Genomic DNA, 15,407 nt, shown 5'->3' on the forward strand with positions numbered 1-15,407 from the left:
GGATAGGCTAACAAAAGCATTAAAATGCAATGACACTTACATCGTCATCGCATCTCGTGCGCCACTGATAAGGCTGCCTGATGGCTGACGCAGACCTTAAATTTTTTTTGACAGCCCTAATATATATATTTACACACACACACATTTAAAACTCACATTTGAATATCTTGTTTGCCGCTGTCTGATATGTTTGGTTAAGATGATATGTTGGGTCCTTTTAAACTATAATTATGACACCATACAGTCTCGTTGACTTCACAGACACATGCCAATGAAGGCCACATAAGTCCACTTTGAATGTGTCATTTGGGACAGAGCCAAAGTGAGAGGCAAATCTTCCAAGAGACTGGGATAGTTTAAATCTCTCCCTTTTACATATTCAAAGAGCTCTTTCAGTACTGGCCTGAATTTACCTGCGCGTATCCAGCCACTCGTGGTCCCTCTGATCCCAGCCTTAATTAGTCTGCCGGTCTCACCCGTCAATCATTCCGAGCAGTCTGTGGAGACCGTCATTGAAAAGCAAAGGCAGAGGCGGCCATGACAGGAGGGCAGAACCTGGCATCCCACTCTGCATTACCAAACAGCAAGTTTTAAAGGTGAAGTGTGTGATTTCTATGCCAATAGCATTCCCAAACAGAATCGCTAAAATATTGGCTATTTTCAGTCTGAGTAGATCTAGAACACCTGGAGAAATCAATCTGTTAGCATTGGTTAACATGTGAACTTTGAAGAGCCCTCAAATAAATTGGGTAAAACTTCTACTGGAGTAAAGTATAATGCTGCACGATATTGAAAAAAAAAAACTGACAGGGAAATTTTGTTTTTCTTCAATATGAAAAAATAAAGGAATTTTTTTAAAGATAACCTACTTAGCTTTATTTAGAAATAATTAATCATTCTGTATTATTGGGTGATTTGGTTGAGGAATGCACCTGCTTAGAAAAAAATAATGAAAAAGCTGAAAAAAAACCCTTTTTTTTAGGTTGAACAATAAAAGGATAAAAGAAATTGAATAATAAAGAAAAATATAAAATTGAGTATTTAATAAAAATCATTTTATTTTATAGTAATTTTTGAATCTTATTTTTTTAATTAATTTAGTTAAATGATTAAACTTTTGGCCATTTTCCATTTTCCAAATAAATATATGTGCTGCCAGTTTCAGAGTGAAGCGCAGCGCTATGTTTATTTACACGCTTACCGCTCATTATAAAGTGCTTCAGCATCAGTCACATTGGCATAAAGTTTATTTAAAACAATTAAAAAAATTAAAACACCCTTCGCAATTTGACTATAGCATTAAGCCATGTCGTAATATAGTTTTTTATTTTAATATATACGGTGCAGCCCTAAAGTACAGTAACTTATTGTGAATTTAATTAACGCACTTTTTGTTAGCAGAACAATGTAGTAAAATCCATCTACCACTAGGGGCTAATTGAACCATGCTAACCAACCAAACCATGACATGTTTCAGACAGGTTTCCCGAACAAACATCTATTTGCCGTTGGCAAACTGTATGTTGTCTCTATGTATACACACAAGCTGAGACAGGAAAAATTAAGACCCAGTTTCATGAGAAAAATATGAGGGAATATTGTAAATGATACATGAGTTAGCTGTGGAGAGAGTGAGGAAACAAGCTTCTACGGAGGGTCAGTCAAAATTTGTATGCGAGAGGGGAAGTCTGCTTGGGAGTTTGAGAGAAGATGTGGGGTTTACTATTAACTCGGCTGAGAAATTTCAGCGTAATGCCCTGCGGTAAGAGTAGTGCTGGTTCAGCACTTGTCTGCTTGTGTACTGAGCAACCAGTCATGTTTCTTAACACAGAGAGAAGGAATAACACACTGTTGCTGCTGATCTGAACTGCAATACACTCCCACTCACAACATGAGCATCAAACGCAGGCCTCCTTCCTTGTTCATACTTCTGCTGCATTGCGAGTTCATTTACCGGCAGCTCAGGTTGAGATAGCCCTAAAGTAATTTAGAGGAAATGTGTTTGGTTTGGCTCTGGATCAGAAAAGCATTGAGAAATGAAGGAAATATCACCTGAGCCATGCCCTCGGTTGTAAATCCAAGGAATACAGCCATACAGAAACATGCAAACACACTTCCTACTCTTTCTTGTTGAGACGTTTTGAAGGGTGAGTACTGGTCACGTGTCTAGGCCACATGAGCCACATGTAGGCAGGATGTTCTGGCAATGTGTGCTTGTTTGTGTATGAGGGTTGATAAAACTAGATTTTCTGAAGATTGCGAGTGGTGTTTGGAGAACTCACTGCAACAATGCTAGGGTGTTTTGGGTGGTTGCCAGGGTGTTGCTTAGATGATACTAAGAAGTGTTTTTTAGCAAGTTGCTATGTGGTTGTCTTAAGGGTGGTTGCTAAGGTGTTTATGGTGGTGCTGACTGTTCCACTGTCCATAGGTTTCTGTGATATTCTGGAACCGTAACTTTGCCCATAACAAAAAACATTCTTAAAAAATTTTCTTAAATTACCTTTTAAAGTCGCTATAGCTTCTCACTTAATGGGATAGTTCACCCTAGAATGTAAATTCTGTCATTTACTCACACTTATGCTTGTTCCAAACCAGTATGACTTACTTTCTTCACTCTTAAAAGTAAAGGTTCCAGAAGAAGGTTTTCACAGCAATGTCGTAGATGTAGAAGAACCATTTTGGGTTCCCCAAAGAACCTTTCAGTTAATAGTTCTTAAAAGAACCATTGTGAAGAACATTTAAAGAACATCCAAAGAACCCTTTTCTGCTATAAAAAAAACCCTTTGTACAGTAGAGCATTTGTGGATGTTAAAGATTCTTCATGAAACCATGGATTCCAATAAAGAACTGTTTTAAAATTGTTCTGTGGAATTATCTTTTGAACTTTTTAGAATTGATCCTAAATGTATCCTTAAATTCTTTTCTTAAGAACAGTGGTTTTTGAGCATAATGCTTAGGGCTAAGCCTGAGAATGTGCTAGCAACAGGAAAGCCTGCCTAAGGTTTGTGTGTGTTAACATGCAAATCAAGGAGTATGTCATAAGGCACACTGCATTCTTTTGTGATGCTTAGTCAGAGCCGTGTGGCACACTCAGCACAAATCAAGTCTGTACTGAGAGACTGGCATCATTGTTCCTGTTAATAATTTGGTCTTGTGTTTGAGTGGAAGAGGGGGATTGTCAGTCTAAATATTCATAATGAAACTTGACAATTTGCCAAAACCTATCCTTCCTGTCACTTCTTTCTAAAGCTGTACAGTCCAGACAAATCACCCATGTGCTCTGAATCAGCAGCAAAGACCGCCTCCTGTTAACAGTTAACACTAGACTCACACACACATACACACAAGCAAAATTTAACACACTCCCCCTCACAGTAACCTCTAATCTCATTGAAACCCTGCAGGCCAGAGCTCTGACAGACACTAAGTAAAGAGAAAAAGCCCGTCACTTCTGCCCTGCCTCATATCGTGTCTCTGGAGTCCCGTCATTAAAGCCAATAAGCTGTAATATCCGCTAAACTCTTAGCATGAATTCTTTATGAGCTCTGGGCTCAGGATCATGGTGTCTGAGAGACTCCTGCCATTCGATTTGCAGTGAAAGTATTTGCTCTGGCAATGTAAACATCGCAGTCAGTTATGTGGAAGTCCACTCCAGAGGATTGTCACCACATATAGGGAAATAAGATTGAGTTCCTGTGGACTTCTGGGGAGTGATGGAATGGTCAGGAATATTGAGTGAATATGGTTAATATTTCATCCCCCCCAACTACTTTTGCAACCTTATAAACATCTAAAATTATCTCAAGAATGTTCACGACTGTGATTAGATTTTCCTGTCTAACACAATAACTTTGAATGCCGCGCTGGTTATTGTAGGGGTTGTTTACAGGAAGGAGGACAGGATTGTTTGGCCCACCTGCTGAGGTTGTACCCATAATTCATTGAGCCACCTTCTGTTATGCTGGAATCAGGCTGCCCTGTGATTGCTTTGATGAGCGTTTGACTTCCGCCCCAGTGTTTTTAGGACCTGCTGAAGTGCTGAGGGGACGGATGAAAAGGAGAATGAAAGGAGTGCAGGAGTGGAGGACGAGCTTATTTAGAAATGCTTTGCTTGTATCAGCGTGTCAAATCACGCAGCCATCTGCAGCCCCTTTGAGGGAAGAGTTGAGAGGCCTGATCGATTTTTCTTTTAACTTAGTCCTTTGTTGGTAGCACTTTTGACTAGTACTTACTTCAGTATAGTATAATGATGCATACCAAAGAAATTCTTCAGCTTCCAAAAAGACGTCAGTTTTCAAGTGTGAATTTATTAGTGCTGCCTGCTAAGGCGAGCATTTCTATTGGGTCAATGACAAATGAGATAGCAAAAATGGAAGATCTTTTATTAATTTAGTTTAAAACTCATGTTCCAAGTTCTTAAAAATGTATTTTATGTATTCATGTTGGATTCTTTTGAAAAAGCAACACATTAAAACTATGTTCAGCAAATGTTTAAATTCAATGAAAAATGTTATATGGTGTAGCCATCAAGCTAAAAGTAAAACATCTTCCTTAAAAAAACTCAATACATGTGACTTTACACATATGACAAATTATTTTCAAAAAGTTTTAAAATACACTTTTCAGTTTTACATGTTACAAATATAATTATTTTCATGAATTCATAAATATCATTAAGTTTTGGGAAGGTATACCACCTGACATTATAAGACCCTGCACAGGTATGTAACTTGTCCTCTTACATTATATATATATATATATCTTGTTTTCTTTCTCTCTCTTCAAGAGATGGCATGGAGGGCCCTGGCAGCGTTGTCCCTGCTGCTGTGTTTTGGCTCATCTTGCTGTGATGATACTCAAGATTATTTCTTGTCTGATACCGTCATCAACAATGTCGTTCAGGACCCTCAAACCGGCCGAATTTACGTGGGTGCCATTAATAACATCTATCAGCTAAACTATGACCTGCTGAAGGAAAGCAGTGCTACAACAGGCCCTAAGAAGGACAACCCACACTGCACTCCACCAATCACTGCACAGTGCACTGACGCAAAGGATATGGACAACATCAACAAACTCCTGCTGGTAAACTCCGCCAACGGCACCTTGATTGTTTGCGGAAGCCTTTTCAGGGGCATCTGCTCTTTGGTAAACCTCAACAGCGTGGACAACCAGGTGTACTACAGTGACACTAAAGGCGAGAAGACGTATGTAGCCAGCACAGAGGAGTCTGTTGCCGTTGTGGGAGTAATTTCTTATTTTATAGAAGCTCATAATAATGCAAACCTCAGTATATTTCTAGTGGGGAAGGGCTATGGTAGCTCGGACAGTTCGAAACTCATCAGCACCCGATTGCTGCAGGAGGACGGAGAAATGGATGTCTTTGAGAACATGGTTGAAGCTTCCACTGTGCAAGCTAGTCCTTTCGTCCAGCGTTACCTCCATGACTTTCGTCATGCTTTCAAAGACAATGGCTACATCTACTTCTTGTTCTCACGCACTCCAGGCACCAGCGACAGTAGGAAGATCACATTTATAGCACGTCTGTGCGAGAATGACCATCATTACTATTCTTACACCGAGCTCCAGCTCAACTGCTCCGTCAACACTGAACAACAGGATAACACGTACAACAAGATCCAAGCAGTGTATCTGGCCAGACCAGGAGAAGTTTTGGCTAGGACGATCATCCCTTCAAATCCCAACGATAAGGTTCTGTTTGCGGTGTTCAGCGCGGATGAGGATGGTGGCCGTTCGGCCTTGTGCATGTACCCACTCAGCAGCATTAACGCCAGGCTTGAGGAGGTGATTGAGTCCTGCTATATAGGAGAAGTTCTGGAGGACGAGAAACCAAAGACTGTTTATTCACCCTACATCTCCAAGACTGAGGCCATCTGCAAGACCAAAAGAGACGTGAGTTGTTGTGTTACGTCAATTCTGGTTCCATTTTTTGTGGGCCCTTACGACCCCTCTGAATGTGGTGTGTCTTTTCGCCCAACAGAAGAACATGGTGAAGGCATATAAATGCGGTGCAGAGTTCCTGCCGTCTCCACTAGCCAGTAAACCTGAGTACGCTCTGGCTGTCAAACCCATCTACACCCGAAATGACATGCTGACAGCTGTAGCTGTGGCGGTCGAGAATGAGCACACTGTGGCATTTTTGGGAACCAGTGGAGCAGATGTCTTAAAGGTGAGTCCCATTCCAGGGTCTGGTTTCTGTCCACTTTAAATTTCACTAAAGCCCTTGAGGTTTGACTGCTGTGGTGGACTAGCTTGGTGGTTAATAATACGGGCTGGAAACCAAAACGTTGTTGGTTCAAACCCAAGAATGGGTGATTTACAGTATGAGCTGCAACCACTTGAGAAATAGACTTAACCCTAGGGCTTGCTCTAGCTGTACTGCCCATATAATACAGTGTTTACATGTAAGTTGCTTTGGATAAATGTATTTGCCAAATGCATGAATGAATTAACTTTCTGCTTGCAGGTGCATCTTGACCCCAGTCACCCTGATCTTTATAACAAGATTCTAGGGGAACGCGCAGACGGTGGGGTGAACAAAAACCTCTTTTTTAATTCAACTTTGGATATCTTGTACATCACCACTGGCAGAAAGGTTTGTTTATGAACACATCCACAACTCATATATCACAGTGAGTCAACAGAGATCATGCAGTGGTTAAAACCTGTTTGAATGATGTAGGCTTGCCAATCTTGATGGAATTTTTTATGAAATGGTGCAGAAAACATATAGAGATATCTTGAAATATCACATGTGACATCCCTAGACTCTGTAATCTGCCACAAAAATGTAACAGTAGGCTGTGTCTTGTATTCTTTTAGCCAATCAGAAGACTTTGGGGCACTCTTTTCCCATCAGTCATTTTGCTCATTCACATGGCCCATATATTAGAAGCGGGAAACTCGGAGTGTTGAAGTGGATCAGTCAAGTTAACTGCCATAAGCTGCTTCATAAATTGACATTTTTTTGCACACAAATGTTATTTTGCAAGGCAACGCTTCTGATGTTGCTGAGTTGATATGCTAAAGGTATGGATATGGTTAAGGTTTTGGGTCCTAAAGGTATAGCAAAAAGTGCTTGCAAGTGGACAATGGACCTTTTTTTATAATGTGATCTCACCTCAAACTCTTAATACAAAAGCGGAACCTTCAATCACATATGCATCAGTTATTAGGCATCTTATACTAAATAAGTATGAACAAATTGGTCATTTAAAGGTTGTGGCTGTTGTCTTATTTGCTTCTCTTTTGCTTAGATCACCAAAGTGCCAGTGCAGGCCTGTGAGCAGAAGAATGATTGTCAATCATGTGTCTCCCAACGGGACCCATATTGTGGCTGGTGTGTGTTGGAAGGCCGGTAAGTCTTTTAGACTCATTTTATTACCAAAAGCACACCATCAGTTGGGCATTCTTGTCCAGTAAAGGACAGGACAAGTAATAACACTGCCATACTACAACAGAGTTTAATATTTCTACTGTCAAATAAACTTAGACCCATGGCCCCTATGGGTCATGTGACTAACATCCTTATTAAAGTATGTTTTAGAATACTAAGCAGTTTAGTGATCTCATTTTAAAATGGTTTAAACTCTAAAATATGGTGTAATCTAAGTCTTAGAGTTGCCTGTTACAAATTTAGCGAGCGGTATGTGGTAGATATCTGTGTGCAGTCCAGTTAAAGTGAATGCAGTATGGCTCATTACCAGTGTTTGTCTGCTTTGCTCTTGCAGTTGTACAAGGAAAAAGGATTGTCGCAAAGGAGAAGGAAAGAACGCCTGGTTGTGGAGTCCAAAACAAACATGTGTTACCATTGAGTCCTTCGAGCCCCCCAACATCAGCTGCAAGAAAACAGAACCTACACAGGTACTAAAGTATAACATGTACACAAACACACACACTGTGATACAGTCTGGAGTTATTTCAAACCCTAACCTCTTAAGGATTGACTAGGGATTGATATTTACTGGCTGTAACAGATCCAGTCTGTGAGTCTAATCCTTTTTTCATGAGATGACATGATGAAGTTACTAAACAAGGCATCTGAAACTATCATTTCATGCCACATGAACGCACAGAGCACCTTTCATGCATTTCTAATATGTCTCAGAAGAAACTCAAGTGGTCATGGTTGATTGAAGAGGCTTCCTGTATACCATAATTAAATTCCTGGATCAGTGGTAATGAATAAAGGCAGTACACTTCTAACTTGTTTACTATTTGCTGAAATCAATATTATTTCAAATTTCATATTGCGTATTTCAGGGGAAATACAGTTGTGCAAAACCTAGAAATGTCAGGGAATTTTAACATTGTGTTTTTCACAACAAAAATCATTAATTAATTCATTCATTCATTTATATATGTTTGTATTTATTTAGTTATTTCCTAAATCCTTATTTTCTGGTTTAAACTTGCAGGTGATGATTGACATCCCCTCCCTCCCCAGTGTCAGCAGTCCTGATAGACTTCACTGTGAGTTTGATGGCTACAAAAGTCACGCAACTATGGAAGGCGCACAGGTCATCTGTGATCTCCCAACCTCTGAGAACATACCACCCACACCTGAGACACAAGGTGAGGGCATCCTGTTTGCCTTTAACTTAATAATCACCTACTGTGAAGCTGTCCTCTTGCTGCCTCCTTTATTCACGAAACAAACAGATGGTGTTTGTCTTGCAGAATGCCTAAAAATGATGTCAGGCTTGAAAAGTTTTAAATTTCTTCATGTTAGTAATTTGCTAGTTTTGTGATTTTTAATTTGGAGGCTGATCACATGAAAACATTACACTAAAGCTAAATCTATTAGCAGATTCTGAAGTTTAACTTATTGATTCTAGAGTCAGATAAAACTTTTATCAGGTCCTCCTTTCCTTGGCAATCAAACCCACAACCTTGGCGTATCTAGCACCTATTGAGTTCTAGAAATTCAGAATTGTTCATATTATATTTTCCTGCCTAAAAGCTGATATGATTCCCATTTCACATGAATCTAGATTTACAGAAGTTTGATCAAGTCATGATTTTCTGGGGAATCAAACCCATGACCTTGGAGTTGCTAGCACCCTTTTGAGACTTGAAGTTCAGAATTGGCTATATGAAATGCTCTTGCCTAAAAACTGATATGATTTCTATTTCCCATTATTCTAGAGTTACAAAAGCTTTAATCAGGTTGTGCTTTCCTTGGGAATCGAACCCATTAAATACTCATGCCTAAAAGCTGATATAATTCCTGTTTCCCATGATTCTAGAGTTACAAAAGCCTTTATCAGGTTGTGCTTTCCTTGGGAATCGAACCCATAACCTTGGCGTATCTAGCACCTCTTGAGCTCTAGAAATTTAAAATTGGTTGTATGAAATGCTCTTGCCTAAAAGCTGATATGATTCCTATTTCCCATGATTCTAGAGTTCCAAAAGCTTTTATCAGGTCGTGCTTTCTTTGGGAATTGAACCCATGACCTTGGTGTATCTAGCACCAGAATTTTAGAACTGGCTATATGAATTACTACTACCTAAAATATGCTCATATGATTCTCATATGCATGTGTGTAGATTTTGTGGCAGTGCAAGTGAAGATCATGGTAAATGATGGCATTGAAGTGGCATCTAGTGCGTTTGAGTTTTACAACTGTGCAGCAGTGGTGAAGAGATCGGAGAATACACCGTGAGTATCAGGCATTTTTTTTGTTTAAAAAAATGTGTCTTCCATATAGCATTTCTTTAGATTAGTCTTTTGACTGGCTGGTTGTGTGTCCTGCAGATGCATTGCATGTGTGACCAGTAAGTGGGGCTGCCAGTGGAACAGTCAGGATCACACATGCAGTGATAGAGATGACACTGTCAAGGGTGATCATATCATACAACACATGGAGGTGAGTCATGTTAGGAACAGTGCATGCATATATAAATTAATATGCCTGTTTGTGCTTTAATATATGGTGAGCAATCATCTTTTGGTGACAAAACAGGACTAATAACAGTTTTATTTGATTTTTTTTTAATGGTTCTTGCAGGATGTCAGGTGTCCTCAGTTTGAGATCCCGGAACCTCTGCTTATTCCTGTTGGAATTAAAACCTCCATCCAATTTCAGGGCAAAAATTTGGAGAAATATACGGTAAAATACATGCATTACGTATTATTGTACGTAGTGTGGTTGTTATGTTTAGTATATTAGTGTATAAAATGTATGCAGGGAATATCCTGAGGTTTTCTTGAAGATTTTTATGTATTTATTTAATTATTTTATTTAATTTTATTTTTTTTAGATATGTAAAGAATAATATATATAATCAGTTGGACGTTATTGCATTATGCTTACTAAATACTGTGCATAAATTTATGTGAGATATTGATTTAATTAAATTATTTTACACTCTAAAAAAGTCTTTAAAATAGGGCTTGTTGTACTGTTAAGGAATTTCCATATTTTTTTCTAGTGTGATTTCTCTTATATCACTTCATATATTACTAGCAATAACTACATAATTTATCACAGAACCGTAACCATTGAGCACTCAGAATCAAATATTTCAGAGAGCAATAAAGATGCAATAAAGAAATATATTTACCCAATATCTCCGTGATGCTATTTGTCAGCATGATTTTTATAGTAAAGTGCCTGTTTTTAAGAGTCTGCATAAACAGAAATACTCTTTCTTCATGTCTCTCAGGGCAAAACCTTTCAGATCGGCACCGAGCTCATGAAACAGGTGGGCGAGGTGACTGTGGAGGCTGATGGGTCAAAGTACAGTTTTGAGGGATATGAGGTCAGTACCCTTCACTCGTATTCCTCCTCCTATTATGTCTCCCTCACTTTCTACTTCTCTGTTCACACATAGATTTGTTTCTGGAGTTTGAGCAGCAGCCAATATGGCATTCACAGCTATTGAGCTGCACGTGTGTGTAGGGCTCAGTCCTATGTGGGCGTTAACAAACACATAGTGATCGGGTTCACAAAGACGTCATGTTGGCAGGGGAGAATTTGCTGCGGCGCACAGTTGTTCCAGATGCAGTGATGTGCTTGCCTGTATCTGTCTTAAACGAAGCCTTTCTACTGTTTTTATGCCAGTTTGAATATGACAAAGAGCCAGAGGTGAATGTGACGTTCTACATAAAGGATAAAGTCACGGACAGGAAGATTGACAGCACCCTCAGAGGTACATTTCAATGAATTTTCATCATCGTAGCTCAGAGAAGCTGCAGTAAACATGTGGATTGTCACGATATGGCAAAGTTGTGTATGAACATCTGATAAACCTCTTATAAAATAAGCAGATTAACATATGTTATACATCATTGGCATCTTGGAGACTGATCTTTCGAATCTTGTTTTTATATCCAACTAGGAAAGTTTTAGACATGTTTAGCAGATGAGCACTTTGAAAATTGCATTTTTGAAAATAAAAAAGTTTTCATTTGGGGGTGAACTATCCCTTCAACTACATAAAAGCACATTTATGTCATCCAGGTGTCCATTTTATGTGCATTTTTTAACTGGAAGATGTAATTTTGTAAGTGCTCATCTGCTAAACATGAACTATCCCTTTAAGCTATTCTGCAAGGTATTAACTAAATGTACAGCAGTTATCTACATAACATTAAAGCCAATATCTTTTAAAATATATAACTGCCAGCCTGCATATATTCTGAGTGGTGTTTATCTGCCACAAAAACAATGAGCATCAAAAATCCTTGTGCTAAATGTGACTAATAAATCACCACATACAACAATAAACAGCCTAATTTGCATAACTCACAAGTTCCGAAAACATAGTGATCAACAGCAGTGTTTAATGAAATGTTTATTTCTCTACAAAACAAAAAAACTAGAAACACTTTTTTTTTGTAGTTTTGAAGCATATTTTTTTAAAGACAATGAATTCAGTGTCTGTCTGAATTGCTTTGTTTTCCTCCATTTTTCTACTCAGTGGTGCTCTACAACTGTTCAGTTAGACGTGAGGACTGCAGTTTGTGTAAGAACGCTGATCAGAAGTATAACTGCGTGTGGTGCGACACAACAAAATCCTGCATCTACAGAGCCCTGTGCAACCAGGAGCTGGCGCAGTGTCCTCCTCCAAAGATCACTGACGTGAGGACCATTCTTCTTGTCTTTCTTTTCTCAATTCTGTCACTCTACATTATTTTAAACGTTGCTAACACTAAATTCAGTCACGCTTCAAGCTAAGCTCAAAATGCATCCAATAATATCTCATTGGCGTGACGTCAGCGATTACTAATCTCGCTATTCCCGGTTCAAATGCAGTTCATAAATTTCTACGTTTCATCTTCTCTAGAAAACACCATTTCTTTTCATTCTCTTCTCCATTTTTCATGCCTAAATGATATATGGATGGCTGCGCTGGTAGTCACAAACTCAGTCTCTCACTCTAGTGTTTTGTTGAATCCATCTGAGACTCTAATGATCGCGCCGCCTGCGCCTGATGGTGTTTTATTATTTGTCATCTGGCAAATGATTTTCTCCAAAGCAGCTGGATCACTCAAGGGCACAATGATTATGGGTGATCTTTGTAACTCTATAGTTTATGGTTTTGAGTATTATAGGCTTCTTTTAACTGTGCTGTTCTGCTTTCATTCCAGATTGTTCCCCGGTATGGGCCGATGAAGGGACAGATCTCTGTCACAATAAAAGGCTCTAACTTGGGCATCAAGCAGGAGGACATTAAGAGAATCACCGTGGCTGGAGTGCCTTGTACTCATCAGCCGGAGAGATACTCCGTCAGTACCAGGTACAGCATTACTGCCTTAATAGATGAATGCAGTATCACCGCATATACTGTAGCGCTGTTGTATAGAGCATTTAAAACACATGCTGTGTGTTAGAATGAGCTGTTTAGCTTCTCATTCTGTTCTACCCATGTTTTTTTAGTGTTGTGTGTGAGATCGGGCCTTTCCCCTTAGCACCCCTTGAAGACCTGCCCAATAAGCGCAGTGAATCCGGGCCAGTGGAAGTGGAGGTGGAAGGAGGGAGAACAGGACAGTCGGACGTGTATTTCACTTACAGGGTAACTGCTTTCTCTATGATGAAACCTTTGTGGCTGTTTAGTATCCTGTTTGCCTTTTTCTGTGTACATTTATAAATTATTGAACTCCCGAAACTAGTCAAGCTAGTTGAACTAGCATTGTCATGATGTTAACCAGCAAAATGGATCTAGTGAGGATGGTTGATCATCTTGATTTTTTTGGACCTTTTCTTTTGTTTTTGAGCAGAATATTAGGTCTCAGTCAGAAATGAGTCACATTTTCAAAGTCAAATGGGTTTTTAATTCTGAATTTAGCAAACCAGCATTTAGAGCACAAGGATTGACCACTTTTATTTTACACAAGTTTGGAATTAATACAGTATTTTTGAATTTTTAAGTCTGTTATGTTCTCCAAGTTGCATTTATTTGATAAAATAATATTACAATTTAATATAATTGTTTATATTTTAATATTTTTTGTAAATGTAAATTATTTCTGTGATGACAAAACTGAATTTTCATCAACTCTTATTCCAGCCTTCAGTGTCACGTGATCTTTTAGAAATCTTTAAAAATCTTACTAAGCCCAAATTTTGAACTGTAGTGTATGTGTAGGTTATTATTACATTTTTTCAGACATTCATTTTATGTTTTATTCCACTGACTGTGTGAACATAGCCTTATTAATATTTAATAAAGCTAGACTGATGTAGAAAAAGGAGCGATTATTGGAGCTGTGGGTGAGCAAATGTTAACAGAAGGTTTTTTTTTCTCTCTCTCAGGATCCTGTCCCGAAGGCTGTGTCCCCCTCTAAAGGCCCAGCCGCTGGAGGAACCGTCATCACTATCACGGGAGACAACCTAGACACTGCTAGCATAGATGACATCAGCATCACAGTGGACAGAGAGCCGTGTAAAGTGTGAGTAACAAGGAAAAATAAAGCAGATTTGATTTATCTTAGTCCAATTCTGATCATGTCTTTATGTTTTTAAAAATGCAGGTTGACATTTGGCAAGGAGATTACCTGCATGACAGGCCCACATAAAGGACAGAAGATTCCTTCCGATAGGTTGCCGGTTATTGTAAAGTATGGCAAGGACACATTCAAAGAAGTCAGCGGATTCGAATACTCAGCCAATCCTAAAGTTACAGATTACGCCCCACGGGCCAGCTTTGTTTGGTAAGTCTGTTTTTAAGCCTCGCTCACATATACAGTCTCACTATTGGGCCTTTCAGATTTTGAATGCCATGGCTTTAAATCTGATCACAATTAAGATGTCAACATGTATTTCAAGGTTCAGGAGTGAAAATATATGGCTTTGTACATAAGCGTTACATGTCTGTGTGCATGTTTGTGTGTTTTCAGCGGAGGTCGTAAGATCGTAGTGATTGGATCTGGATTTGATCAGGTGCAGAGAGCCACCATGCGAGTGCTGCCCTCTTCTGATGAGTTCAATCACAAGTCTAGCAACGTAGAGGTGCGTGTAATGTTTGATATGATCATTTTTGGGTCCATCTGTGGTAAAGTCAATGGTCCCTTACAATAAGCAAGGCTGGGATTTGAAGTGAAGACACTCATTTTGTTTCCTTAAAGTGATAGTTCACCTAAAAGTGAAAAATCAAAGTTTAGAAATCTTTGTTTAGAATTTACTCACCTCTATGTCATACAAACCTGCTAGATGCTGTATTGTTTTTGTTAACTAAAATAAAAAATATTCAAAATAATTTTTGTTAACTGAAATAAATGAGATGAAAAACTTAAAGTGCCCCTATTATGCCATTTTTATGGTTCCTAATATTGTTTTGAGAGTCTCCTACAATAGGGTTACATGCATTTAATATCACCTCATTTTCCAGCGATTCTCAAACGATTCGTTCAAAGCAGTTTAAAGATTCAGTCTCTCTAAACCCCACCTTTCCGTGAGCCTGCTCTGCTCTGATTGGTCAGATGGCCTAGTCTGTTGCGATTGGTCTACGGCGTACAGCGCGTTTCGGAAACGATACACCCATTTCAATAGTTCTGTATTTTGAACGCTCTATAGAAAATATAAACATCTATTATTTATCATACTTACAGGTTGTGATTCAGTGGAGCAGCTGGTCCAAATAAACAGGATACTGATCCATCTTTCAACAGCAAGTGTTTTGTGAATCCCGCGTTGAACTCCCCGAGATTAGAGAAGCAGTCGTCAGTAGAATGACGTGTTTGTGGGCAGGGTCAAGTTGTTCGCGGCCGGCCAACGTAGAACATAAGCGCGCATTATGCAAATGTGTTACTCCGTGACGTGTAGCGTCACGGTAGTGGGATTCGAATTACTAATGGCTCGTTTAGGCTGTAGAGAGTCGATTCTTTATTTTGGGAGACTATAACTTTATTTATCGTGCACTTTCAGCTTTACTACTTTACA

General features: G+C 39.0%; 1 protein-coding gene across 1 annotated transcript in view; it reads left to right on the forward strand.

Annotated features, from left to right (window-relative positions):
* The window catches only part of plxnb2a.1 (plexin b2a, tandem duplicate 1), a 119,565-nt gene that overhangs the window by 91,327 nt on the left and 12,831 nt on the right, over nucleotides 1-15,407 (forward strand). The window contains exons 3-19 of the mRNA XM_016443094.1: nucleotides 4,787-5,913; nucleotides 6,002-6,190; nucleotides 6,488-6,616; nucleotides 7,278-7,378; nucleotides 7,752-7,884; nucleotides 8,439-8,595; nucleotides 9,571-9,682; nucleotides 9,779-9,890; nucleotides 10,032-10,133; nucleotides 10,690-10,785; nucleotides 11,088-11,175; nucleotides 11,947-12,107; nucleotides 12,617-12,765; nucleotides 12,906-13,041; nucleotides 13,782-13,918; nucleotides 14,000-14,179; nucleotides 14,366-14,477. Of these exons, the coding sequence (XP_016298580.1) occupies nucleotides 4,789-5,913; nucleotides 6,002-6,190; nucleotides 6,488-6,616; nucleotides 7,278-7,378; nucleotides 7,752-7,884; nucleotides 8,439-8,595; nucleotides 9,571-9,682; nucleotides 9,779-9,890; nucleotides 10,032-10,133; nucleotides 10,690-10,785; nucleotides 11,088-11,175; nucleotides 11,947-12,107; nucleotides 12,617-12,765; nucleotides 12,906-13,041; nucleotides 13,782-13,918; nucleotides 14,000-14,179; nucleotides 14,366-14,477 (3,219 nt within the window). The 5' untranslated portion in view covers nucleotides 4,787-4,788. The remainder of the gene's footprint in view (nucleotides 1-4,786; nucleotides 5,914-6,001; nucleotides 6,191-6,487; nucleotides 6,617-7,277; nucleotides 7,379-7,751; nucleotides 7,885-8,438; nucleotides 8,596-9,570; nucleotides 9,683-9,778; nucleotides 9,891-10,031; nucleotides 10,134-10,689; nucleotides 10,786-11,087; nucleotides 11,176-11,946; nucleotides 12,108-12,616; nucleotides 12,766-12,905; nucleotides 13,042-13,781; nucleotides 13,919-13,999; nucleotides 14,180-14,365; nucleotides 14,478-15,407) is intronic.

This window comes from Sinocyclocheilus anshuiensis, unplaced genomic scaffold (assembly GCF_001515605.1).
Source record: "Sinocyclocheilus anshuiensis isolate Anshui unplaced genomic scaffold, SAMN03320099.WGS_v1.1 scaffold916, whole genome shotgun sequence".
In the NCBI taxonomy this organism is placed as follows: Eukaryota; Metazoa; Chordata; class Actinopteri; order Cypriniformes; family Cyprinidae; genus Sinocyclocheilus; species Sinocyclocheilus anshuiensis.